The sequence below is a fragment of the Nipponia nippon genome, unplaced genomic scaffold (genome assembly GCF_047370975.1).
Source record: "Nipponia nippon isolate SJK-2023a ecotype South Korea unplaced genomic scaffold, ASM4737097v1 scaffold_15, whole genome shotgun sequence".
NCBI classification, from domain to species: domain Eukaryota; kingdom Metazoa; phylum Chordata; class Aves; order Pelecaniformes; family Threskiornithidae; genus Nipponia; species Nipponia nippon.
Genome location: NW_028262331.1, coordinates 5,586,800 through 5,614,026, shown reverse-complemented (window position 1 = coordinate 5,614,026; position 27,227 = coordinate 5,586,800). Strand labels below are relative to the sequence as shown.

The 27,227-nt window shown below is 58.8% G+C and overlaps 1 protein-coding gene across 1 annotated transcript in view; it reads right to left on the bottom strand.

Annotated features, from left to right (window-relative positions):
* The window catches only part of TMEM132E (transmembrane protein 132E), a 28,228-nt gene extending 5,492 nt beyond the window's left edge, over nucleotides 1–22,736 (bottom strand). The window contains exons 1-5 of the mRNA XM_087751634.1: nucleotides 22,406–22,736; nucleotides 8,799–9,696; nucleotides 7,722–7,862; nucleotides 3,816–4,008; nucleotides 3,435–3,578 (exon numbers count right to left, since the gene is read on the bottom strand). Coding sequence (XP_087607760.1) covers nucleotides 3,435–3,578; nucleotides 3,816–4,008; nucleotides 7,722–7,862; nucleotides 8,799–9,696; nucleotides 22,406–22,478 — 1,449 coding nt within the window. The 5' untranslated portion in view covers nucleotides 22,479–22,736. The remainder of the gene's footprint in view (nucleotides 1–3,434; nucleotides 3,579–3,815; nucleotides 4,009–7,721; nucleotides 7,863–8,798; nucleotides 9,697–22,405) is intronic.
* Nucleotides 22,737–27,227: the final 4,491 nt, after the last annotated feature.

Sequence of the window (27,227 nt, the reverse complement as noted above, 5' to 3'; positions counted from 1 at the left end):
GCACGGACCAGCCAGATGCCTGTGTGCAGGTACCCACTGGTGCCTCATCCCCGTCCCCCCTGCTAACCCCAGGAAGAGCTTCCCAGAGTCCATCTGAATCCTCACTTTCATCTTCTCTCTCTTTCTCTTTTAATTCCCATTTATGCAAATGCCACTAGTTAAATTTGCTATAAAACAAATACATCCTGTGGGGGCCACTTATTACTGACCAATCTGAGCCAATTAAGGAGCTAAGAGGATGCCACTGCAGCATCGTCCGTGTTTCAGCTTAGGCCATCAGAGTCAACAGCACCTTCTCCTTCCCAGCAAGGGTGGGAGGAGACAGCCAGGCTGGGGAGGATGCAGCCTCTCATCTGCAGTGGCCCCATGGCCCAACCCTGACCCCTTTCCCCTTCACACACCATCAAGAATTGCATCCGAGTTGTTTGCTGCTAGAAAAAATAAAATCCTTTTGCTCAGCCAGCAGTGCAGTTGCTCTCTCAGATACACCGAGCATCTCAGCAGCACAGAAAGGCTTATTTCCAAGAAGTTGCTGTCCCACGTGGATTCTCTGATGGCTGATAAGGGGTTGAGTCCATCCTGCAAGGTGGTAGGTGACAGTGGAGGTGATAGCATCACTGGCTCTCTCCCCACCTTATCTTTGGGCATTTGTGGTCATTCAGCTGCAGGAATTTTGTATTTCCAAGCCCATGAGCAGGGCCTGACTTCTACAAGAGCTCCGTGTTTTGGCTGTGGGAGCCCACCGTGAGGCACCCATGGTCCCTGGGGCTGGTGGAGGAGGCAGAGCCTGGGACCTGGGCTCCTCGGGAAGTCCCCACTCCCCAGGCACGGGAGGGAAGTGCAATGCAGGAGGGTTTGTTCCTTGTCTTCCTATCAGAGATACCAGCTCAGCATGTCTGAAAAGACAATCTCATCTCTGGCAGGGTGGCATCTGAATAAAGATGAGCTCCTGGGTGAATCCTCCAGCAAAGGAGCGCTCTGGAAATTGTGCCATTTATCACAATGAATATGATGGGCTGCTGCTTGCATTACCTTAGCTAATAAATCCCCCCTGGCATTTTCTTCTGGGGTCCACTTGCTTTGCAATTGGGGGGGCTGAAACTATGACAAAAAAAAATCCCAGCACATCAGGCCTGTCCTGATGATGGAGTGACTGCAGATTAGCTTTTAAATGAAGTGCATGCTTGTTCGGAGAAACTTCCCAGATTCGCAGCAAGACATTGGGAAGCGAGAGGCTGAGATCTGCCCGGGCTCTGAGCCAAGGCACCGCCAGCTCCACTTCTGTGGCCAGGACCTCCCCCCTTGGCATGGCCTCAAGCGTGGGATCAAGGGGACACATCTTCTCCAGGGCTCTTGGGAGTGGGAAGAGCCACGGTGTCTGGTGGGACCCCATGTTGGCCACCTAGGGGTCCCAGCAGTAGCTGTGGGTGACCAGAGTCCCTGAGGCTCAGCCCCGCTGAGCTGACTTGCTCCTGGTGGGTCCTCAAGCAGATGTGGATGGTGGGTTCCTAAGAAAGGTTCACATAGTAGGTGAGGTTGAGCATCTCCCATTGAGCGTCGCTGGCACAGAGGTGGCCCTTCCACTTCCTGCATGTCCCCCAACACGTACGCAGTCCCCGAGGCCATAACGCAGGCAGGGAAGGGGGATTATTTGTACAGTACTTTGGGTGATGATGTCCTCCTCTCTGGGCTGAGCACGGGCAGTTGCCCTGTGTCACCACAGAAGGGGATGAGGGTGACAACTCCCACCTGTGCTCTCCCACCATCCTTCACAGGCAGCCCTGGCACTGTCACAGCCATGTCTCCACCAGATCCAGGACATGTTCCCTCCACATTACACATGAGAGCAACCACCACCAAGCCACAGGCGGCATGGGGAGAAGCAGCTCCCCAGCCCTCCTTCACATTAAATTATTTACAGTAACAGATAGCGCATCCCACTATGTAAGCTTTGATTTATGTAACAGGTTTATAGCCCTGACACTGTAATCATACTCCCCAATCTCAGCAGGTAACCGAGAGCTCCCTCGGAAACAAAGCTCCAGCACAAACACAAAATAACTCAGCGAGAAATTGCACGGGACTCTGAGCGGCGAGCGGGAGGCGAGCTGGGGCCGGAGGGCTGCTCCATGCATTATTCATCCAGCTTGTGTGCATGTGTCTGCTCCCCCCAGGTCTGGGGACAGCGTGTAAATAGATTTATGAGTAGAAAGGCAGCACATTAAACAGTTTAAGTGTCTTGGAGTCCATCCTGAAGTGTATTATTGCTTCAGTGTTTTATCACACTGTGGAGGACCGGTCTCCATAAATTAGCCCCGGTGCTGTAAATCGCACAGATCGGAGTTTTAGTCAAGAACTTGGGTAAACAGTTTGTGACAGCGGCTGTCACCTGCCCGCGCACCCACGGACCGCCAGGGAAAGCAAGTCCCAACGTGGCTGGGGTGCAGGGCAGCGGGGCCGGGGCTTTGCCCGTCACACCTGGCTCAGCTGGGAGAGCAGCCGGCGGAGAAGGGGCTATGCCACCTGGCCTTGGGGACCCGGGAGAGCCCAGACCCCCAGTGTGGCTCCTCTTCCCAATGCAGCGGGGACATGGAGAGGGTGGGCTGGCTGGGTGCACGCAGGGAGGGGGGCGGGTGGTGTTTGGGAGAAGGTAACGATGTCTAGGGGTGGGTGGATGGATGGATGGATAGATGGGAATGGTGATAGAATAATACAGGCAGGTGAGTAGATGGATACATACAGTGACAGAAAAATGTATATGGATGAATGGGTCTGGTGATGGAAAAATCATGGCTGGAGTTAAGGACCGACTGCTGCCTCAGCAGCTGGGGCGGAGGTGTGGGCAATTGCTGCTTCTGCAACAGCAAGCCTTTTGCATTTGCCTTATCAGCATCTCTCCCGTGCAGCCCATCTTGCTCCTCTCCCTCAGCCCCCTTTTTCCCTCCATCATCCCCAACTGCCCGGCTCATCCCCCCATGCCTTGCTGGGGCCAGCCCCCAGCCCAAGCTCAGCCCAGCATCCGCTCCGAATGGGAGATAAATGTCACCCAGAGGCACGAGTGAAGCCGCTGATGGAAACGTGCAGCTTACACTGCGAGGTGACAATATTTCACCTTATCAGCACTAAGTGCCGTGATAACCCATAGTTATTGCTGCTGCCTGGTGCCAGCCTGTGCAGCGCCAGAGCATCCTGCGGGCTCTCCAGGGACAGTGACAAAGTGTCTTGTCCTTCTCCCAACAGATCTCAGGGAGAGGCACACGTGGACTGAAGCCACCAAGGGGATGATGCTTGGGATGGGGTGGGCTTGAGTGGCACATCAGCTCAGCTGCCAGCCCTAGCTCATCCAGCTCCAGCCCGTGCTGCTACTGGGGTCAGCACCCTGGGGGAAGCTCAGCCCCTCACTAGGGCCATGAAAGCCCCCTCCCTGCACCCACCTTGATGATGTCTTCATTATTGGACTTGCACTCGACCATAGCCGAGACATCCACGATGATGCCGCTCAGCTCAATGGCAATGACCTTCACAGGAATGGCCACCGTCCGCCCCGTCAGGATGGCCGTGTTGATGATTTCTGTGTCCTGGGGACAGGGCACAAAGGGGACCGTCACGTTAGAGGGCAGTCTGTCCCTGATCCTGGCTGGCCCCTCTCCTGCTCCAGCCCTGGGGCAGAGAAGGACCCGTGGGTGGGTGGGATGTATGGATGTATAGGTGCTACGGGGTGGATGGGCTCGTGGGAGATCCCTCAGGGGAACCCAACCCATCCCCAACATCAAACCAGATAAGCTAAGCAGGGACACGACTTGAAACCTGCTCACCATGGCCAGGGGCACGATGGCCCGGATGTCTCTCTGGATGACCGTCAGCTCTGTCACCACCTTCTCCAGGTCGGGCGGGGGGTTGCGGCCCCGGTAGTCGATGTGCCACATGATGCGGCGCGTCACCGACTGGCTGGTGAAGTTCTCCATCTCAAAATCCAGCTGCATGATCTCGGAGGATGAGTCCCCATCCCTGGGCAGGGGGACAGGAGGGGGATGCAGTGAGCTGGGTGCCCTGAGTCCCACAGACACCCCAGGATCAGCATCGGATGGTCCCCTCTAGTGATGCAGAGCATCCCCAGCAGGTCCCTTCTCAGGGTCCCCATGCCTGCAGGGGGGACCATGCTGTGGGTGCCACGACGATGCTTGTTCCCAAACACAGCAGTCCTGTTCCCCCCGCAGGGGCTGCTCCAACAGGAACCTGCAGATTCCCATGGGAATCTTCCCACTGGGAGAGAGAAATGTATTTCACTGTCTCTCCCCAGCGGGAGAAAAATCTCGGTGGCTCAAGCAGGTGCTCTTCCAAGGCTGCCGGGTGATATATTATCACAGGATGAGTGTGTGGCCACAGCCCCAGGGGATGGCGGGTGGCTGCAGGCACTGCCCTCGTCTCCCCGGCTCCGTCTTCCTGGCAGTGTGGCTGGATTTACCGCCCTGGGCTGCTCATGCCTGCATGCTCATCTCCCGCAGGTCAAACCCCAAGTGTCCCACACCCAGGAGGGCAGCAGGCTTGGGGACAGCAAATAAAGTCCCTATACAAGAGCCCAGCCCAAGCTGTTGATTTTACAGCCCTTTCCAAGGGGATTACATGGGGAAACTGAGGCACAGGAGAAAGTGGTTCAACCACAGACAGCAGATGGGACAACACTGGTCTGGGACTCAGGGCAGGGCTGTCCTTCATCCTGCACAGGCAGCCATGGGGATGCGTGGGGCGGACCGGCAGGGGATGGGGAAGTAGACAGGACCGGCAGGGGATAATGACCCCAAGACCATCAGATCGTCAAAACCCCACTCATTTAATGCCACTGCTGAGGACAGCGGGACCCAGAGCTAATGGACGGGGAGCAAACCCTGGGGTGTACCTGCGGTGGGACAGGATGGAGAGGCTGAGCGCTGCCAAACCAGCACATAGTGCCAGGCTAAGGGGACGAGGGGACTCAGCAGCTGGTGTCCCTTGTCCTCTGCATCACAGCTTGGACACAGTCAGATGGCAGCAGGGTAAATCACTCTTACACCCCATCCCTATGAGCAAACCTCCCCAGATGTGATCCTGCCCTCCCATCTCTGTGTCCAACCTGCAAATCCCTTGGGGGGACTGAGGGTTCAACCCCTCCAAACTTCTCCAATGCTGCCCCAAAACGGAGCATCCCCAGGGGACACCCCAGAGCCCCTGTGAACCACAAAGCTGGCAAAAGCCCTCCCAGAGCAGGCAGAGGGAGGGGGACGAGGAAAGGTGAAATCCCTGCGGAAGGGGAAGCCGGGGCTGGCCCCGCTCTCATCATGCCATGTAGCAGCCATCAAGAAGGTCCCATCCATCTGGGAACGCAGGATACAGTCGGGTTTCTCTCTGATAAATATCTAATGAGCGAAAGGGAGCAGAGAAAGGGGAGCGCAAGAAGCTGAGGCTGCTCCAGGCCACAGCAAGCCCTGCTCCCACAGCAGGGACGATGAGCTTTGCAGTGGAGCTGCTGCGCAAGGGCTGGTGGGGTCCTGCTGGGACTTCGTGTCCCCAAGGCAGCCACGGGGGTGCAAGGGGAATTGCCAAAGGCCACCTGGTCTGAAGAAGGGGATTTGGCTGCTCACTGCCTCTTCCAACACAGAAGTATTAAATACAGCCAGGAAGAGCCATGTTCAAGGCGAACCAGAGCTGCGCCTCCATGCCAGAGGCGGTTCAGCGCTGGGACTCCTCACCATGGGGTGTCCCTAGGCATCCCAGGAGCCCTGCCAGGGGCCAGCCACCATCTTCTGCCCTCCCTGAGCATCGTCTGCTCTCAGCCACGGCAGAGACAAGAGACGGGCTGCCCAGACTTGGGGAATAACTTAGGATGCAGCTGCTGGTGTGCAGAACATCCAAAATTGGCCATTATCACCCCAAAACTCAGGGCCCTCACCCCCTCCCCACACAGCTGGTGCTGCCAAAAGCCCCCAGAGCCCCAGCGAAGCAAACTCCTCTGGCTGCACAGCCTGGAGGGCAACACGGCTTTGAGTCATTCATACTTTCCATTCCGTTAATATTTGATGGAGTTGTTTGTCTAAAAGGTGATTGTAATCACTTTAAATTCATCCTCCGTCTCTAACCTTTCCAGGCTGATTTGAAGCGGCGGCAGACAGGGAGAGGGGGAAGGGGGAGAGAAGAGGATCTTGCTGCCAGCAGGTCTGGCAGCCGCGTGCAGGGTGCTGGGGTGGCCGTGCAGAGGATGGAGGGGCTCGTGTCCCTGGGGACACTCTGATGCCAGCCACGGGGCTGTGGGCTCAGATGCTACGGTTGCATTTTGTATCTGGAAGCAATGGTGTGGGGGTAAAGGAAAATCCACCCTCTGGGTAAGCCCTTTGGAGGGGTTTTCTGCAGAGCTCACAGTTGAAGCAGTCAGAGCTGAGGATCTGCTTTTTGCAAGAGCTCATCCCCAGCTTAGCTCAGTTTTGGGGTGGGGGGCACAGATATGGGGAGATTTCCAGCACAGAGGGCAGGAGCAGCTCAAGTACCTCAACTCGGCTCAAGTGCATCAACTCACTTTAACCCAGCTCCTGGAGACATTTGTCTCCCTGTCCCCAAAGAGGGTGATTGAGATGCCATAGCCAGAGAACAATTGCATTCCAGCACTTCAAAGTCTTTCCTGCTAGGAACCTTGAGCCTGTGCCCAACCCTGCCCTTGCTCCCTGTCTCCTGCCCACGTGGATGCAAGGGGCAAAGCTGCACCTCACCGGTGCGCTCAAAGGCCAGTCCCACATCTCCCATCTCCAGGCTGAGCAGCCTCTGGGCTTTCAACTTGGCTTTGTGTGTCCTCGCTCCTTCAGATCATTCTCATTTCTATCCTCTGGACTCTCCTCAACTGACCTAAGCCTTTCCTGGACCCCCAGGAATGGGCATCGTCCTTGTGTTGAGAAGGGCAGAACTGACTCTGCCCATCTCAGGTGCTGCCTTGGTTTGTGCTCCCCATCCTACACCCATCCATCACCTTGGGGTCCAAATGGGACCTTGTCTGGGGACTGCTCCCCTTCCTTCCCAGAGGAGACACCAGGATAGTCAGTAAAGAGCTGCTGCCTCTCATGGTATTAAAACTTCTTGAAAAATTAAAATACTTCCATGGATCCTCCATGGCTTCACAATTCAGCCACAAAATCCACCACATTTGCCCACCAGCATCCAACACGGCCAGGTGATCCCAGCTCAGAGCCAGGGATGCAGCTGCTAAATGGTACCAACAACTGGCAAGTGCATTGCTGGAGCCCCAGTTTGGTCGCCTGTGTTGGCCCGGAGCACATCCCACCTGAACGCACCACCTCAAACAGTCCTTGGGCACCTGCCTGCCTGACCACAAACCTGCCCACCTCGGGCCACGAAACCCACCTTCACCTGTCCTTTAGCCAGCTGCACGGTGCCAGCTGGGGTTAAAAACCACACACAAAATTAAGCCCCTTCCCACATCGGCGCAGGACCTACTCCGGCCTCAGCTGGGCCGCAGGTTTGACCCCAAAATTGCTCATCCCCTTTCAGTGCCTCCAAGTCTCTCAGTCCAGGCCATGCACTGTCGTGCCTCAGTTTCCCCTGCCAGCACCCACGTGGCACTGCAGCCAACCAGACACCCAGGGCAGGGGCAAAGGGAGAACTGCTACGGGCCAAACCCCACCAATTTCCTCAACCTCCCTGGTGCTGGGGGGGACGGGGCAGAGAGGAGGGTCCCTTACCTGGGCCCGGCACCATCCGCCCTGGCCACGTCGACGGTGGCGGTGGAGTGCTTGCCGCCCGTCAGCAGCTCCGAGCTCACCAGCCACTGCCCACTCCTCGACTTGGTGCTGAGCAGGTTGACACCTTTCTTGGCCTTCACCCTGTGGAGAGCGATGGTCAGGGCCAGACCCTGACCCCTGGACCCCCCCAGGCACCCTGCCACAGGCGTAGGGGGATTTTTTGCCCACGATCCCTCCTGGCTGTCGAAAACATCATCCAGGCTGGCAGTAACAGCCATGGGGCTGAGCCCACCCCAGCCCCTCTTTTTCATAGGATTTTGTGTCCCCCATCACCGCTCCAGCAGAAGTTTGGTCCCCCAGCCCCAGTGCTGCCCCCCAGGACAGTAACGCCCCCGTGGGGCTGGGCATCCCCAGGGCAAAGGACAGGGGAGCCTGGAGTGCTGTGTCCCCTGTGCCAGGGGCTTGCTGCTGGCCCGATGGCCACAGGGACACTTATAAATGCCCTTTGAAGAGACGTGGCCGGGGCTCGTCCCCCCATCCTTAGGGACATGCAGCAAGGGGGATCCCCCCATGCACCTCTCTGTACTGGGGTGCTCAGCACTAGGAGGTGGGTGCAGGGGCAGGATGGGGGGGACACACAGAGACTCCCTGCTCGCTCTGCAGCAGCCCCATGGTCATACTGCACCTTGTCCCCAAAGTGGCCGTGAACAAACTCACATCTGCTGGCAGAGCCCTAATCCCAGTGCAACTGGGAGCACTGGGAGGGTGAAGACAGCAGTCCGTAGTGGTGATGCAGAGATGGAAATCCTGGATGGATGGCCCCTCCCTTCCCTCCAAGAAGGCCCCACTGCAAAGCCCCAAAACATTGCAAAACCACATGCCAGCTGCTCCTCTGGCCTCCCTCACCTTCCCAAAGCCCTGCCAGACGCAGTCCAGCCCCCAGCAGGTCCCATAAATGCAATACACGCTCCTCATCCTCTCCCTCCTGCCTGTGGCTGCCTTCACACAGCCCAGTCAAAACAACCATCCCCTCGAAAGGCAGCTGCTCCTGGAGTGGGGGCAGCCCCAGGACCTTACCTGAGTGTGAAGTGCTCCACCGTGGAGTTAGACATCAGGTAGAGGAGGATGCTTAGCACCTCGCCTGGCTTGAGAGGCTTGTCAGGCAGGCGGATGAAGATGTTGCCGTCCAGCCGATGCTCCTGCATGGGCTGCCCAGGGTGGGGCTGCAGGAGGCTGACGCTGCCGATGCGCAGCAGCGGGTGCTGCGTGGGACCCTCGGTCCTGGCCCCCCCAGCCCCGCGGCGGGGGACTGTGTCCCCAAGGCACTGGCCGGCCCCGTCAGGGGCATGCAGGGTGTAGTACAGCTCGGCTTGCTGGCTCTCACCCGGCACCTCCAGGCTCTCAGGGCTCTTCCGCCTGCCCAGCGGCACAGCCGGGGGGCCAAACCAGGCATGGGGCAGCTCTGCCTGCACCAGGCATGTGGCCAGGCTGCCCCGCAGGCGACAGGAGCTCTTGATCTCACGGGCGTCACGGAAAGCGTGGAGCCGCACGCAGGGCAGCCGGTCAGTGACATCGAAGTCATCCCAATCCCGGCCGGCTACGTAGAAGAGCACTTGGACCACGGGCTGGTTGGCCACCAGCCGGGGCTGGATGATGAAGGCGCGCACCTTCCAGTTGACGGTGAGGCGGTCGGGGACCTCCAGGGTGCTGGAGGGCTGCAGCTGCTCCTTGGGCAGCACCAGCCCCGTGCTGAAGGGCCCCAGGGTGACATTGAGGACAGGCAGCTCCTTGGTCTGGAAGACAACGAAGGGCTCGGCACGTTGCAGCGGGGCACTGCCGTTGCCTGCTGGGCCAGCTCCCACCTCCTTCAGGAAGAAGGCCAAGCGGGTGTTGGACAGGCGGTAGCTCACAGGCAGTGTGATGGCACCAGGGGGCTCAGCAGGCTCGGGGCTGGGGGCTGGACCCTTGGCGTGGGCTGTGAAGAGGATGGAGAGTGTGGGTTAGCACAGGGCATCACCCCCCAGAGCATATCCTGAGCCCCGGAGCAGGGAGAGCAGACCCAGGTGGGAGCGGTCCAGCCCCGCGGCAAGGAGGAGCTGGTGCTTCAGCCCCCAGACCCCTCACAAGGGCAGTGAGAGCCTGGCTGGGTTTCTCTCCTGCAAAAAAAATTGTGAAAGACCTCCCCAGGGACCTCGGGCATCATTGTGCTTTCTGGCGGGTGGCTCCAGCCTCACCAAACCACCCTGGCACCACAAGGCACTGGTCAAAACAGCACGGACCACTTGTAGAAACAGGGCATAACTGGCTACATCCCTGCTTCCATATGCATGGAGAAAAGGATGACGAGTTTCTCCAGAGGCTCATTACCAAAAATTAGGCAGGTCTAGGCTAATTTTTGGCTGGCAGATCCCACCAATATCTATGACCAACACTTTCCTCCTGCTTTTAGCTCCCAGATCACACGGGCAAGGTAGCTAGATCGGCTCCTTCACCCCGGACCCACTCAGTCCCCATGGGCTGCCTGTAAGGGTGGTGTCACGGCCAGTCTGTCATCCGTCACCCACTCAGGGATGCCACCCATGCGGCGCTGTCCCTGTGCACCAAAGCTGGTCCAGCATCAATTTTTCCAGACATGGACACAGCCCGGTGGAAAAGTGATGAAGATGATGTTGGTGCCACCTTGTGCAAACCCCAGCAGCGCCCAGGTCTGACGGCCCTTAAGAAATCCCTTTTGTCCTTCATTTTAACCACTTTGCCTTAAAAAAGAATAAACACCATACAGGCAGAGCAGGCAGCCCCTGTGCAGGCAGCATGCAGTGCCCTCCAGCCACGCACTCCTGGGGGCCGGAGCTGCCCGAGCCCCTCGGAGGGAGCCGGCTACCCTGCTGCCACGGCCGGCAAGCAGAAAGAAAACCCGTGAAAATCTTTCTGCTGAAGCAGATGCTGTGAAAGGCGGTCGGTGCGGAGCCCGGCCAACGGCACGCGCTGTGCCGGCAGCTGCGGGAGCCTGGAAGACATCTCAAGGTCTTTGCATCCGCCAGCGGCTGCCAGCAATTCCCAGGAGGCCTGGGTCCCCCCCCGCCCCCCTCGGCTCTCTGCCAGCCCCCCACATCCCCTTTTCCTGGCGCTGATTGCAACCGCTCCCAAGCGGCTCCTGAGCAGGAGAGCCCAAATTACCCGTGTCAAGCGACGGCAAAAGGCATGGATGTGACGGCTCGGCTCACGGGAATGGCTCAGCTGCCTCCCTGGCAGGGGCTTGGGAGTGTGCCGGGACCCCGGGGCTTTCCCCAGCCGGAAGCATGGCCTTGGTTGGGCCCACCCGGGGCCAAAGGGGAAGTGGGACCCTGCAGCCCACCCAGGGAACTCTCTGCTGCGGGGCACGGGGGAGTTAAGCAGCTTAGAGGGCTCATAAAGGGATTAGCACTTGATATGGGGATGGGCAGCATCTGCAGCTACGCTGCCTGGGATGAAACTTGTCTGAGAGCCAGGCAGCGAATTCCCTGGGGCCAGGCAGATGCTGGGGACACACTGCCGGCATCACCGGCGAGGTCGTTGGCTGCTGAGCCCATCCCGCTCGCCTACTCCGTTTTCCTACCTCCCAGAGAGCCAGGAGCTGCAGGAGAGTTGCCGAGCCCCAGAAAGCACCCATGGGTGCCACTCTGCTCAGAAATAACCACTAGTGAGGGGCTTCTTGCTCCTCTGGCTCACGGAGGTTGTTTTCTGCCATGAAACATGAAGGTTTGCATCTTCCCTGCATCCCGATTGACACAGCCATGGCTGCTCCTGCCATCCCCAGCAATTAGAAAAGGGGATTTTTTCCAAGGCATGAGATTATTTGCAGAAAAGGATCCACTAGCTGAAGCGACAGGAGCCTGATCGCTTGGGTGAGGTACCGACAAGACCGAAGGGAGCATGGGCAGCCAGGCAAAGAGTTCAACTGACTCATTGAAATAGCATCAGGTTTTATCCCTTAAAAATCTCTGGGGTTTGGGGAAGGATCAGGTCATTTCACAAAGAAAACCCACCCAAACCCCACCCAACTCAATGCCCAGCAAGGGCCTGAGCAAAACCTACCCCTGGGATGGTGCAAAACACCTGGTATCACCGCCTGTCCCTTGGGTGGGGGGGATGGGAGAGCCTCTGTGCTGCCCCGGCGAGCACCCAGCCCGCACCTAGCTGCCTGCCAGCAAGGGGTACCCACTGTCACCCACTGCACTGGGAGGGCAAAAACAGCTGTTTTTTTGCCTGCAATTTGGCACCCAGCCCTGGCTCATGGTAGAGACCCCCAGCCCGAGCTCCCAGCAACTGGATCCATCCTCCTTGCCATGGGGATTCTCCAATGGCAAATAAGGGTTGTGCGCCGAGGGGGGCAAGGAGAGCCCCTCTCCTCTCTGCAGCCAGGCAGGGCTCTCAGACGTGTGCTGGGGACCCTGCACGACTCAGGTAAGGCACGGCGATACCAAGCCCTGCTGTGGTGGGGACACCTGGGGTGGCCCCGGCACTGGGCCCACGCACAGACCTGCACCCCGGCCATGCCGGATGGGGGAAGGGAGCGGTGACAAGCTGGGATGGAGATTAATGCGACGGTCACGATTAGTTCGGCGCAGGCAGATTGCCGGCACCCAGAGAAGCTATTTCCTTCCACAGACAAAATGCATTTAAATTATGCTATAATCTGTCGCCGGGAGGGGGATGGGACCGGCGCCTCTGTTCCTTGGCTGTAAACTAATCCTGCTGGGAGAGGGTCTAACCCAGCCGTATCCAGCCCAGGGTGGGTGCCAGGAGGGCGTATCACAGCCCAGCCCAGCCCAGCCTGAGCCTCTGAGCCATGGAGGGATGGAGGGTGGGGAGGGAAGGAGAAGGGAGGAAGGAGACACCTGGATGTATGGATGCATGGCTCCTGGCTAGGTAGCAAGGAAGAAAGGGTGGATAAGGATCGATGAATGAGCAGAGGGAATGGAGGGTGCATGGATGGATGGGTAGATGGACAGATGGATGGAAGGGAGGAGATAGGCAGATCAGAAATTGATGGACAGCAAGAGAACAGCTCTAGGAAGAGGGAGAAGAGGCAATGGATGGAAGGAAGGATGGACAGAAGGATGGACGGCAGGATGGACTGCGCAACAGCTCAGGAGATGGATGGAAGGAAGGAAGGAAGGATGGACAGCACAACAGCTCAGGAGATGGAAGGAAGATGGATGGAAGGAGAAAGGATGGATGGAAGGATGGACAGACAAACGAAAGAGCTCAGGAGACTCCAGTCCCCACAGCACTGTCCCCAGCCCCTGGGAGGGAAGGTGGCTCTTGTGCCCCCACCTCTGGCTGGGTTTTGGGGGGACAGAAGGGTTAAGCCCCAGCCACTGGCTCTGCTCTGTGGCCTGCTGTGGTTAACCGGATTTGCAGCGCCTGACCTGCATTCCCCAGTTTATTAGGCCGGCGCAGAGGGGACCATATGGTCCTTCCACCCTTGCAGCTCAGCACCGCAAGCAAAAAAAGCAGATCTCTGTGCCTGGCCAGGCTCTGACCGGCCCGGGGGCTGCCTGGACCCCCCCAGGCTGAGGAGCCACCCCAGCCCCACAGCAGGAGGGGATGGGACTCCCGTGTGTCCCCTCCTTCCCACCCCACGGCAGCCCACGTGAAGCTGGGGTGACCTGCGACCCACAGCAGGGAGAGGGGGGAAGAGAGGGAGATGGAAACACACAACTGCTGGCGGCCCCCTCGCCAAGCCCCCACATCTGCCTGGCCAGATGTGCCCCGCACCGGCCGCAGCCGCACAGCCAGATGGGCTGAGCCACTGCCCCCACCTGCGAGGGCACACAGGGACAGTGGCAGCACCCTCCAGCCATGCCTTAAAGCCAAGAGGACCGCCGAGGGGTCTTGCTGCTGCAAAAAGCAGCATCAAAAGCCCCTGCTTTTCCCCCCCTCGGCAAGGGCTCCACCACGGGGTTTTGGTCACCACCAGCCACCCTCCTGCTCCATCCCCCCTGCTTGGGGATGCTGGGGTCAGACAGACTGATGGACACATGGGAAAAGAGGCTGACGGACAGACTGGACATAGCTATGGCTGGTGGGGGACGCGGGCTCGTTTGCCTTCCCTTCTTGCCCGGAATCCCCAGCAAATGGCGCACAGGGGGAGCACGGCTTGGCCTCTCCATCCTGTACCCACTGCAGCCTTGCCAGCCCCATCCCTGCTCCCATCCACTGTCCTGAGGCTGAAGAGCTTCCTCCTCCTCCTCTTCCCCTTATCCAGCACTGATAGCCAGCACTGAGCTTCAGCTTAGCCCCAGCCCCAGCTGTCTGCCATAGGGATCACTTTAGCCACGCTCCAGGGGGGATCTTTATCCCAGCTTATCCCATGGGATGCGGTGAGGGGCTCCCAGCACATATATCCCCACTTAGCAGGGGAACAGCATATAGGAAAAAGCTCTGAAGAAGAAGAGGGAGAGGAGTTCTGAGGTCATGCCAGGAGGGTTGAAACCTCTCATGGTGTTAACAGGCAGCGCTGGGGGCTCGGTGCATCAACGGGACAAACGCAGCCATGAGGGAGATGCCGAAATACCGGTGACGTGAGACACCAGCCCGGGCTGCCTGGTCTCTTGCCAGACCACTGCCACGCAGCATGGCTATGGCCCACGCCAGGCCATTGTGGCTGGGGTCCTGTGGTGGTCCCATCTTGGAGCAAGCTGAGGAAGTCATCCATAAAGCAATGACTTGAGCTGACACGATGATAAAAACCCTCAATAAATACATGGGAAGGGCCACAGGGAGGGACGGCAGGGGGGTGACAGGGAGCTGTGTTACTGCCCCTAGCAGAGGGCTTCACACTGGCTTCAAGCCTGGCTCGGGACTTCTGTGGAGGGGTTTCGGCACTCACTGGTCACCAGGATTCCTGGCCACGGGATGAAAACACAGTAGGATTTCATCAGCAGACAAAGACCCTGGACACAGGCCCCGGGACCCTGCCAACAGCAGCAGCCCAGGGCACAGCTATCGTCTCCGGCTCTCTGCAAACACAAGCAGGGAGCGCTTCTCCTCCCGGCCACGCCGCAGCATCCCTCCCACAGGGCTGCCAGGGCCACCAGCATTCCCATTCTCCCCAGATCCTGCCCCATATCAGGGTGACAAGGTGATGATCCCACCCCTGAATCAGGAAGACGAGAGCAGGACATGCCACTGCCTCAGTTTCCCCACATGGGTCAGCACCCGGGTGAGACAATGAGGTGACGGGTCCACCCAAAACGCTGAGAGCCAGGGGACCACAGCAAAACCCTGCAGCCCCCGAGGAGGAAGCCCAGCCCAGCTGTTCCCCAGCAAGATGCCAGCACGGATGTCCCAAATGCCATTTCATTTCAAGCCAGCATAAAGCCACCCCACTCCCCCGAGTGTCCCGCAAATCCCCAGCTAAGGCTTCAGAGCCCCAAAGTCTGGTGGTCCAGGTTTTGCCCCCACAGCCATCAGGGCCAAGCCCAAAGGGGAAACACAAGCGGCAATGGCTCCAAATGCCAGGGATGTCCCACACCTGGAACTCCCACAGCTGGATGTCCCAACAGCTGGATGCTCCAGCTAGAGGCGGCCCCAGCTCCCACGGAAGGGCTGGGCTCACACATTGTCTCCCCACCCATCCCAGGATCAGGCATCGCCTTCATCCTTCTCCCTCCCTGCCTTGCAGCACCGATCCCTGCTGCATTCACTCCCACTCAAGCGGGGTCAGCAACTCCAAACACCCTAAAAACCAAAAAAAGGGGAAACAAAGGCCTCCACCTCCACCCAAAACTCAGTCAGCCCCAACAGGAGCCCCCATCCGCTCCACGCTTCCACGCAGCCAGCAAAAAACCAGCCAGTAATAAAACACAAGCCAAAATTAGAAAATACAGGCGGGCCCCTCATGGCAACCTCCAAAATGTTTTCCAGCAGCCGAAGCCTTGAAAATTGTTTTCGGTGACATAAAAGACAACAAGCTCTCCCTTCCCTCCAACGCGCCGAGAGCCTCCATCTCCAGCCCCAGCTAATTGGAACTCAATTAAGTGAATAATTGTTACAAATGTAAAATTACCTTCCCCCGGTGCGCAGCGGTGAGACGTCCCAGCTGCGGCCACGGGGAAGGGAGGGATGTGGGGACATGGGGATGCTCCCAGCCCCCAGCTCTGCCCACAGCCACGGCGGTGATGGGGTGGCAGGGCTGGGAAGCCCCATGGTACCAAGGACCGCAACGCTCAGCCCAGGAGGTTAAACTGGTCCAGGCTTCCCAAAACCAGCCCAGAGTAGGAATTGAGTGGGTGCTGGCCAGGAAAAGCAAATCAAGCCTTCCTGTGAGCAGCAGTGCTGGCTCCAAGTGGATTCTCTCATGTCTAATACAGGGTTGTGGTTATGCCTGGTGGGCACTGCTATATTCTCCTTTCTTTTAGGTCCTTGAGACTTCTGCCTCTCCAAAAGGTCCAGTCCGGCTTCATCGGCAGAAGCAATAAAATAAGAAATGCTGGCGGGACTCAGCCCCAGGCCAGCACACAGCCTGTATTTCAGGGCCGGCAGCACTAAGCAAAAGGGAACCATCCCAGCACCACACCAGGCTGTGGTGCTGAGCTCTGCATTTCTCCCAGGAAATTATTAACAGGGAGGGGGGAAAAAAGCAAGGAACCTAAAGGAATAAATAAATATGGCCTAAATGGGATGTGCTGTGCAGAGGTGCAGCCTGCCATAAATTCCTGGAGCAGGCAAGGCTTTTACACGGCAGCTACTTTAGAGCAATTTCCACAAATCACAGCAAGGGACAGGCCGGGGGACAGGAGGAGAGGGCCTTTATGGAGGAGGAAGAAAAATGAAGAAATGAATTAAAAGGGGAGAAAAAAAAGGATGAGAAGTGCCTGACCATGAATGTCCACAGGAATGCCTGGGGGCTCCAAAAAGCAGTAGGGAGGAAGCAGCCCCAGGATAAAGCCAGCAGCCCCTGAGCCCCCAGCATGAGCTGTGGTGGGTCCTGGGCTGGGTGTCCCCCCATGCTGGGAGCAGCCCCCCAGCAGCAGGCAGGCAGGCACAGATGTTTTCCCCAAATAACCCCCCTGGGAGACCCAGAAGTGGGGGGACAAGCAGCAGGGGAGAGCCCTGAGGGGTGGCCTGGGGAAGCAGAGACAGGGACAGCAGCTCCCAAGGGAGAAGCTCCCCAGCATCACAGTGTTGGGGTGCAGGCGATGCAATGACCCCCTCCAAAGCCACATGTCCTGCTCAGATCCCCCCGTCCCCTCTCCGTCCCCTCCCGCCATGGCCAGGAGCAGGAACATCCTCCCAGCACCCCCCAAACCTGAACACCCAATATGCCTCCTGGGCCATGCCCCCCCACTGCCACCGCCAGCCCGGGCTCTGCCGAGTGACACGTTTCACACTGATTAGACGCCGATTAATTTTCCCCCCTGGTGACGTGTGTCAGGCTGCGTTTGGAGCCGGAGCAGGATTCAATTCCCAAGGAGCATTGAGAAGCCTCAGATAAACCCAGTCCATAGGCAGGGCTGGGGTCCAGCATCAGCCCCAGACCCCACCCAGTGGCCCCAAAAGCAGGGTTGGGGACAGGCACCAGGCTGGGGACTTCACCAGCTCAGCACTTTGCCACCCAGCAAAGCAGCCACAACACCAAACGCGCACAGCTCAAATACATCCTCTTTCTTTTTTTAATTTAGCTGGTACCCAGAGAGGAGCACATCTAGCACTGAGCTGGCAGCGGCGGGTATTGTATTTTCTACCTTATTTATCTTCAAGAGGGAAAACATAGCTTTTCCTTAAAAAAAAAAAAATTAATTCTCAACTTTTGCCAGTCCTGGGGAAAACCCCAGCCCAGCCCAGCCAAGCCCATTTAATCATGGAAAAACCTGCCCCATTAACTCTTGCAGGGACCAGGAGGTGACAGTGCCTGTGGGCAGGGGCAAAGCTACCCCAGCAGCATCTCCTTAGGCTTTTAACAGAGCTATTGAAAAATCAAGGACAGCAAATATTGTCCAAGCGATGGGAAAATGCTCGCCGGCAGGAGACAACGGCTTCATCAGAAGATTGTGAATTGCTTTGATTACAGTATCCTCCCAGGAGGCCAAAGCAGCGAGCGGTGGCAGGGACGTGTGCCCAGCGGGGACTGGCAACAGGTCGGGCAACAGCTTAAGAAAAATGAAGGGACCGGTCCCCAGGAGAGCCACATCCCGAGGAGCAGCCTCTGCATCCCAAACCCAGGGTGTTTAGGGGAGAGGTGACAGCCCATAAATCCCCCAGCCCGGCTGGTGCCTCCCCCAGGGTGGGGATCACTGGGCCACCACCAAATGTGGCTGGAGGACTCTGTTTCTCCCAATTTTCAGGGAAACGGTGGGCTCCAACTTCTCCCCTTGGTGAGGAGCACCAAGACCTGCCTCGCTTACCGCCATTGAACCATTTCTCATCTTGGTGTCACATGTGGACAAACTCCCCAGGAGGGACCCTGTCCCCACAGGCACAGCCGGGGTCCCTGGCCCCGTCACAGCGCATCCCACCCCAGGAGCAGCCACCTCCCTCCCGCCCCGAGAGGCTGCTTGTTAGCAGAGCCATGTATTTAATAATAAAAGACTCTGATTAGATTAGCGAGAGTGACCTTTTCCAGATGGATGGGATGCTTGTACGGCAGCAGCGACGGGCACCGCACAGGAGGGGAACACACGGGCAGTTCACAGATTCCTCCACATGCTCATCGCAGGCCATTTTGGCCAGGCAATTGGAGAAGCCGAAAAAAAATCAGGTTATGCCGTGTAAGCACCCCTTCCCTCACCCATCATCTCCCTGCATCTCCCAGGATGAGGCCACGTCCTACTGCCCACCTCCCTGTTAGAGCCTGGGGGCCCACGGAAGGGGATGGAGCTGGGATGTGGTGGTGCAACACTGGGGATGTTCTGCAGAGACCTGGCTGGGTTGGTTTTTCCTTTCCACCTCTTTTTAGGATGCAGAGAGGCTGGGTGAGAAGGGACCTCAGCAGCCGGTCATGGTGGGGTGAATTAAATAGTAGCACTTGGAAAAAAAAAAAAACAAAATAGCCAGGTTTCTAAAAATCACTGAGCAATCCCCAGCTGGGGGGTTGCTGCCTGCCCGATGCCCTGCCTCAGTTTCCCCCAGCGATGCAGCAGGGCTGAGCCCAGAGTGCGGCATCGTGCACACACAGACACGCGCACACACAAAAGGACGGTTCTGGCCGAGAGTATCGAGGCACCTAACGCATCTCAAAACCCTCAGGAACAAAGCCTGCGACTGATGCTCACCAAAGTCATCGCTCAGATGATTTCCATCGTGCCACTGACAGCATCTCTTATCCTTTTCTCTTTACTCGACAACACCAAGAGGACAAAAGGGGTAGAAGAAAAGGCAATTTCCTGGTGGGGTGTCCAACTTCGCACCCCCATGTCCCAGCACAAGCATCCTACTGGGATGTAACGTATTGGGGTTGGGGGGAGATGTAGTGAGCCCTGGGGTCGTGCAGGGGCACCCCGGAGCCAAAAGCCTTTTGGCTTTTGGCTCCGGGGTGCCCCTGCATGACCCCCTTTCCTGCAGCAACAAAGGTAAAACTTGTGCCAGGTTTAACCCAGCTCAGAGGCCGGATCCTGTCCTCTCACCTGCCTGCCAGGGCAAGGAAAGATCCTATTGCCCTTTCTCTGCTCCTGGCTGGAGCTAAGGATGCTCGGCCGCTCCGACCCCATCGGCATGGCCAGGATGGGGGCTGTTAAGTGAGCAAACGCTGGGTGTACGTTCCCGGTTTGGGTGTTAAATGAGCAAACGCTGGGTGTACATTCCCAGTTCAACATCGAGTTATTGCACATCTCCACCTGCTGGTCTGAAAATCCCCGAGCTGGGAGATGCTCCGAGCCGAAACAGGGATGGGTTATTTAAAAAAAAAAAAAAGTATCCCTCCCGCTGGGGTTGGGGTGCACTGGCTGGAGCCCCCCACCAGAGATGGAGCCACAGGCCACAGCGTTGTCCTTCACCCCCAGCCCCACGCCTGGGACTTGCCCATGGTGGGAATAACTGGTGAGAGATAGAGGGAGAGCAGCACGGCCCCATCCCCACCGGCAGTGAGACGGAGGTGCCGGGGCTGTAGGATCCAGCACGGGACCCCAAGACTGCCCTGCACGCTGGGACAGATGCTATATAATCCCAGCACCCCTGGTCCACTGCCTCTGGGTGAGTGCTGCCTCCAGGAGAGGGGAAACTGAGGCACGCTGCAGGGACGAGGCTCAGCAGGCAGCAGAGAGAAGACGCAGGAGTCCAAGCTCAACCCCACGGCCAGCACAAGTTATTTCGCAAACCAGTGGTAAACCCCCCCGTGCCGCATCCCGACAGGTCCCTTGCAGCTTTGCAGCGTAACCACGCTGAGCACACACCACTGGCATGCTCCACCATGCCGCAGCCCCAGGGTCCATCTGTCCATCCCTCCCGTGAGCCCTGGGGCCATCCCACCCCAGAGGTGCCAAAAAAACCCTTTCTGCAAGCAGCTGATCCAGGGCCAGCGGCCAAGTGGCTCCTGGGGCTCTGGGTGCCGGCAGGGGAGCGCAGCGGGAGCAAGCCTGGTGCTGAGGGTTGTTCTTAAATAAAAAACAAGGGAAAAGGGAATAAAAGACCCTGGGCAGGAGAGCAGGGTGCTGCCTCACCGCCGGCTCACCCCCGCGGGCAGCCCGAGAGATTTGTAAGAAAGGCTGGGAGAATTAGGAGCTCTCAACCTCTTTTTCTGCCTCCCTCCGAGACCTTTATTTGTCCAGGAAAGGCCAAAGCGGCAGCGAGGGCAGCTGCACATCCTGAAAAGAGCCTAAAAACTCCTGGCAGACGCTTCTCTCCCCGCCGGCACAAGGCATCCTCCCACGGCAGCGTGGCGAGCCCTGGCCCCACATCCAGCACAGGCCACCCTCACCCACTTCATACTGCCATCGCCGCCACCGGGACCCCACATCTATCGCATCCCCCAGCCCAGGGGCCAGATCCTTCCCTGGGATAAACCAGAGGCCTGACCCACAGGGCTGTTGGTGTCCCAGCAGCAACAGAGGGACTCGGAAATGCCCAGGAGGGGATGGGGAGCAGGGAGCCGCATCCAGCCCCTGCACTGGAGGCAATTCCTGATGGATCGCTTCCACGGGGATAATTCCCGTCACCTGCCAGCAAAGCTGACAGCCGCCTTCGGCAGCGCACCCGCCATGGGGGAGCACCGACCCAGACGGCTGAATCTCATCCAGGCAAATTGAGGAGTGGAAGGAGATTGCACTTCCCTGCTGGCTGCCAGACCCCTGCCTGCAAACCCCCTGAGCTGGTGGTCCCAAAGAGGAGAGCTCTGCCAGCACACCCTGCCCAGGCAGCACCCCAGGATACGCCCAGTCTCGGGATACAGGGGGGCAGCATCTGCCACCCCAAAGGATGCTACGTAAAGATGCGGCGCTCGCCAGCCTGGAGCATCTCTGCTCCTCTCTTAGTGTCAGAGTTTTTTCAGGGTGGAACCCCCCCTGCCAGCTCCCCGCAATGCTCCCAACGTCCCCCCCTCTGCCTTTTTTTGCCCCTGTGGGTGAGCAGCTCCCCAAGCTCCTCAAAGAGCCTCGGGGGGCTGCAGATGCCAGAGAAAGCCCTGCCTCAGCCCCAGAAGTGCCTTGGCCATGGGCTGCTGGTGTGAAATGGAGCCAGGCTCCTGCGGGGTCTCGTTTGAGCTGGGCAGCGCAGCCCCCTGCCCCCGGGACATTCCGAGCCCATGGCCAGAGCCAGGCTGGCAGGAGGGGTCCCGGTGGCTCCCCCCAAACTGCAAGCAGCCCCCCACTTTCTATTTGTCCAAGCCGGCTTCCAGGGAAAGCGTCTTCAGCTAGGGCATCTGTGGGGCTTGGTTTTACACAGAAAGCATCCGAAAAAACCATCCACAGAAACCAGCCCCGTGTCCCCCAGGGTGTATGACCCATCTTCGGCCTCGCTCGCCAAAAAAAGCCCCCAGTTGCAGGTGCTGGCATCCCCAGGGCTGCCACCGGGGCAGGCCGGGATGTCACCGTGCCTCGGCCATGGCACGGCACTGATTTGGATGCAACTCAGGGCAAGTAAGCGCAGGCAGTGCCCCCCCCCCCGCCCAGGCCGCAGGTGGGGGCAACACTGCCAGCCCCAAAACCCATGGGGGGGATCAGAAAGAAACAGAGCGATGGCAGGGGCTGCATCCCCATCCCCACACCCCAAAACAATGCCACCTCGGCAGCGCTTGCCCTGTAACTCAGCGCAGGCTGGGAAAGTGCCTGGGTGCGGGTCTGGTGGATAAGCGAGTGGATAATAGCGGATAAAGCCCCTGATCCTGCTGCTAAAGCAGCTCTGCATTAAGCAGACAAGGGGCAGGGGGGGCTGGGGGGGATCGAAGCCCCCTCGCCCCATGTGCCCCCCTGCCACCCCACTCCCTGCCTGGGGAAACAGCCCGCTGCAAGCGCTGGCAAGCACAAGCTGTCATTTTATTAAGCCAGGAATAAACTCTAATCTTTACCCATTTCGCTGGAGGGGGGGGCACAGAGGACCAGGGGAGGTGGCGGCTACGGGAGGGGGGGGTCTCAGCCGGGCACAGTGGGGCAGGGGCTGTCCCTGGGGTGCAGATGGGGCTGGACGGGGGGGAGATGGGCACAACCCCCCCGTATTGCAGACCCACACATAACACACATCCCCCCCCGCCCGGTGCCAGCAGCACTTACCGGGGAGCAGCAGGGAGCAGAGGCAGCAGAGGAGGGCGGCCGGCCCGGGGTGCATCTTCTCCGGAGAGGCCATTGCAAGGTGGGGGGCAGCCAGAAAGCCGGGGGGCCGGGCGGGCCCCGAGCCACCCCCGTGGCAAAAAAAAAAAAAAAAAAAAAAAAAAGAATCCAAACCAAGCACCAAAAAAACCGCAGAAATCCCCTAAATCCAGCCACGTGCGAGCCGGGAGCAACAGCCAACGGCGGAATTTGGGGAGGGGGGGGACCCGGCTCAGGTTAGGGGGGGCTCGGCTTTGCGCCCCCCAGCTCAGCGAGCAGAGCACCCCATCTCCGGCCCCCCACCCCTCCCCACCCCGCACCCCAAACCTGCCGCAACCCCCCCCCCCCAGTGCCTGCAGGGCGACCGGGGGAGCGCCCAGCCGGCGGGGGCGGGTCCCCCTCCTCTTCCTCCTCCTCCTCCTCCTCCTCCTCTTCCTCCTCAGGAGCCGGGGGGGCGGAGAAGAGCACTTGTAACCCCCTCCGGAAAAAAAAAAAAAAAAAAGAAAAGAAAAGATGTGCTGATGAAGGATGATGCTGCAGGGCTAGCAGGTCGCCAGCCCCCCCGTGCACAAGAATAAAAATAAGATCTCCAAGCGCGGTTCTTCAAAAAAACAAAACAAAACAAAAAAAAAGCTGAATTAAAGCGCTCCCCCCGGGGGGGGGGAAAGGTAAAAAAAAAAACCCAACCACAACCCAAAGCAGGCGGGTGGATAATTAATCCCAGGCAGATGCAATTAATCAGCGGCAGGAGCAGCTCGGCGGCGGAGTCCCCGCATCCGAACCCAAAGTTTGGGGGGAGCGGGGCCGGGGCTCACCCGCTGCCCCCCTGCGGGGGCTGGAAGCGGGGGGACCCGGCCATGAGCATGCGAAGGAGGGGGATCCCCGCCTCCTCTGTCGTCTCCCCCCCTCAGATTAAAGAGGAGGGGTGCACCCCATCCGGCTCGCAAATAAAATTAAAGAGGGGGGGCAGGAGCCTTGGGGAAAGCGGTAAGTTTGGGGGGTTGTGCCCCTCGCCCCCCCTCCGGGTCCCCCCCCGCCTGCCGCCGGGGCCGGCCGTGCCGTGCCCGCCGCCGGGGGGGCCCCGCCGCTGGGCGCTCCCGTGGCCGCTCGCCCGGCCGGAGCCGCATCGGGCTCCGGTGGGTGCCAGCGAGGGGAGGGCGGCAGGGGGAGGCACCTTCCTCCTCCTCCTCCTCCTCCTCCTCCTCCTCCCCCTCCTCTCCGGGCGCGGAGGTGGAAGCCAACGGAGCCCCGCTCCCCGCCGGTGCGGTGCGGTGCGATGCGATGCGATGCGATTCGATGCAATGCAGCCCCCCACACCCCCCCCGCTTCCCGACCCCCCCCAGCAGGTTCCCAGCCGACCCCCCCCACCCCAGCACCCCGGGGTGCGGCGTGACGGGGGGCTGCACGGCCGGCCCTGCCCTCCCCTGCGTGCCATGCACAGCCACCGCTCCAGTGCAAGGGGATAATAATAAAAAATGGGGTTTGGGGACCCCCCCAGGGCGGAGGGGAGCAGAGAGGTGCGGAGCACCAGGGGGCACATGCCTCATCACCCCTGGGATGGAGGGGGCCAGCTGGGTTTGGTTGCTTCTCTCCACCCTGGAGGGTTTGGGCCCCTTCCCCATCCCCGCTGTGGCTGGGGTGTCCCCTGCCTCCCTGGCCCCCTCTGCTAATGCCACCCAGGGGGGATCAGCCTTGTCACCCCACTCCATGCAGCACTGTCCACACGCGTGGCCGCAGGTGGCTGGGGACCCCCTGTGCCCCCTGGGATGGGGGATCCACCACTGCCTCGCCCCAGTCCCTTGTGGGCTGCCTGGTCCCCTCCACACCACACACCCAGGGACCCTCTCCCACAGGGCACAGAGATGCTCACAGCATGGCTGGGGAAGAATTCCCCTCATCCCAGCTTGCTGCTGCTAGTATGGAGCCACGGGTGACATGGGTTTTTGGGGAGCACCGCTGCCTTCGCGCCCTGGGAGAGCCACGCTCCCCTCAGCCACGTGGCGCCCAGCAGGGATGCCGGCGTTTGGGAACCAAGTCCCCATCACAGCCATTCCCCACATGGTTCACGTGTCCCCTCCCCACACGTACACACGCCATGCGGTGCAGCCGCCCCAGCCCGAGGGTTTCCCTACCTCCACCAGCCCCGTGAGCACCCCAGGTGCCTCCACCCTCTCTGCTCTGCTGCCGTATATTTCCCCATCAAACTTCCCCAGGAAATATTGGCTGGCGTGTTCCTCCTGGCAGCCTCATTTACAGTGGAAGTGCATAAGACATCTCCATTAATGCCAAAATAATTCATGGCAATTAATGGGATTGACCTTGAGCAGTGACAGAAGCTGAAGATACCCCAAGAAGCAGCAGCCTGGCAGCACCCGGAGGGGGACAGTTCCTGGGCTGAGCCCCTGCGCACCCCCAGCACCTTTGGGTGCTGCTGGGAGGTCTTTGCAAACGATGCTGGGGGATGGCAGAGGGACCAGGGTGAGGAAGAGGAGGAAGACGGGGTCTGCCCCAAAACCCACCACCCAGCGCCCCACAGGAAGGGCAGAGCAGCATTTCTGGTGACCGAAAAAGGCCTGGCTGGTGCGGTGAGTGGCCCCACGCCACCACCCAGGCGACCGCCACTTGTTTTCATAAAAATCCCGTGATTTATAAGCCAATCTTCCGATTGCTTTGGGCAGGGGAGGGCTGACTCACAGGCCTGAATCCCCAGGGATGGAGAAGCAGCAGACAGTGAAGCAGTGTCCAGGCCATGATACATCCCTCCCCAGCCTGCCTGGAGGGTGATGGGGTAAACCCTCATTTTCCCCACTCCAAAATGGGCCCTGGGGTCGGGAAATTGGGGATGATGATGGGACCATACTGCATCTTGCCCCATCACAGGAGCCTTTTCCTACTGATGGATGAGGTGTTTTAAAGCGGGGTGTTTGTGTGCCATCCCTCCTGCCTTCCCGCGGCGTCTCTGGCAGGTTCTTGGCACCACTGCTGGGATATTTTTCAACTGTTACAGAAGTATTTTTACCCTGGTTGGATTTTATTTACGGCTCCAGCTGTGGCAGGCGGAGAGGTCAGGGTGGGCAAGAGCAGGCGGCTGTGATCTCTTTCCTGAGCGAGGACTGGAGCTGGCGTGCCGGTGGGGTTGCCACTTGTACCAGGGAGATGCCAGAGACAAATCCTGTTGTTTTAGCAAGAGCCAAGTCAGGGAAGGTCAAAATGCAACACCAGCACAGGGTCCTGTCCGCCTTCATGGGGACCCACCTGAGCATCTCCTGCTCTTTCGGACATAAAATGCACTGGAAAGACCAAGGATGGATTTCCCAAGAAGTTACCCCAAAAACAGTGAGGGATGTCCAGGCAGGGCTGGGTCTGGCTTCCCACATCACCCCCAGGCAGCCTGGGGACACTGGCCGGCACCGGTGACCTCCCACCACACGTCCCTCGCACCCCGGTGGCATTGGCTTCACTCCCAGTGGCATCGCATCCACCCCAATCGCAACAGCCCCTTGAGCCCCTACATGGGGAAGGATTTTGGGGTACAAACCCTATGGGCTGGAGGCACTTTGGAGCCACTGACCTCCATATGGATAAATCCCAGCTGTGGGAGCAAACCGCAAGCAAGGGTGTTTGTGCCGGGTCGGGCAGAAAGCATCCGCACTGCTGGGACAGCCCGGCCTCTCCCCGCTAATCCTTGGCCTGCATTTCACCTGCCTGTAATCCCAGGGCAGCAATAATCGCTGGGATAACAGTGCCCGGGAGGTGCTAATCGCTGAATCCGGCCTTAATCCCTGTGGGAGCCACTGCGGAGGTGTCGCAGTGGAGCCGTGCCATGGGGAGGCAGGTGGGCAGCGGGTGCAGGGGCTGCTGCAAAGGGCCCCCTGGGTGATGGGCGCAGAGTCCGGGGTGGGATCCCCCTTTCCCTTTGCATGGGGAAACTGAGGCACCCACAGGGACAATGCCCATCAAGGCACACCTGAGCTTTCCCCAGCTCCACTGGTAATGCAAGGACGAGGCCATGAAAGGCGACGGGGAGGGCTCACGGGGTGCAACTCCCCCCTAGGATACGGCAGCATGGGGAAACACAAGCACTGAACCCCACCGTTTGGGGCGGGGCCTTTAAATAAAAAGCCAAGAGCCAGGCCTTGGGGTTTGCACCTGGGGGGACACCCTGGGCTGTTATTTTTCACACTGTGACCCCAAGGACCCTCCAAAGAAGATAAATCACCTGTAAATCAGAAAGAATTAAAAAAAAAAAAAGCCCTGGGAACGCCTCAGGACAGTGAATCTCTCAGCCCAAGCCTCCAATTTTCCCATTATTTTCCAATAAAGATTAATGCAGGCAGGGAAGTTCCTTGCCCGCAAGAAGCTCTCTCCGAGAGCGGCTGCCTTGTTAGCGGCTGGAGCTCTTGCACCCCAGCCCGGCAGCTAATTCTGTGCAGGAGCTGAATGGCTGGTCCTGGAACGTGATTAAAAATATATATCAATTCCCTCCCCTTCAAAGCAGTGCCCGAAATACATTTATATCATCCGCCTTTCCTTATATAGTTCTGATAATGACATAAATATAGAAATCCCATAATTGCCATAAATTAATTTTATATTATTATTTCTAAGGCAAGGGGAAAAAAAAGCCTTTTATTGTAATTAATTGTCCAGCTAGTTTCCTCATGGGGTTTGTGGCTCATTACCTCGGTCCATGGCTCTGTCCTGCTCTTCCCCCCTGTCTCTGCCCACTTGGGGACCGTCCCCATCACTGGTCCCCAGGGCCACCCCATCTCCTTCCTCCCAGGGT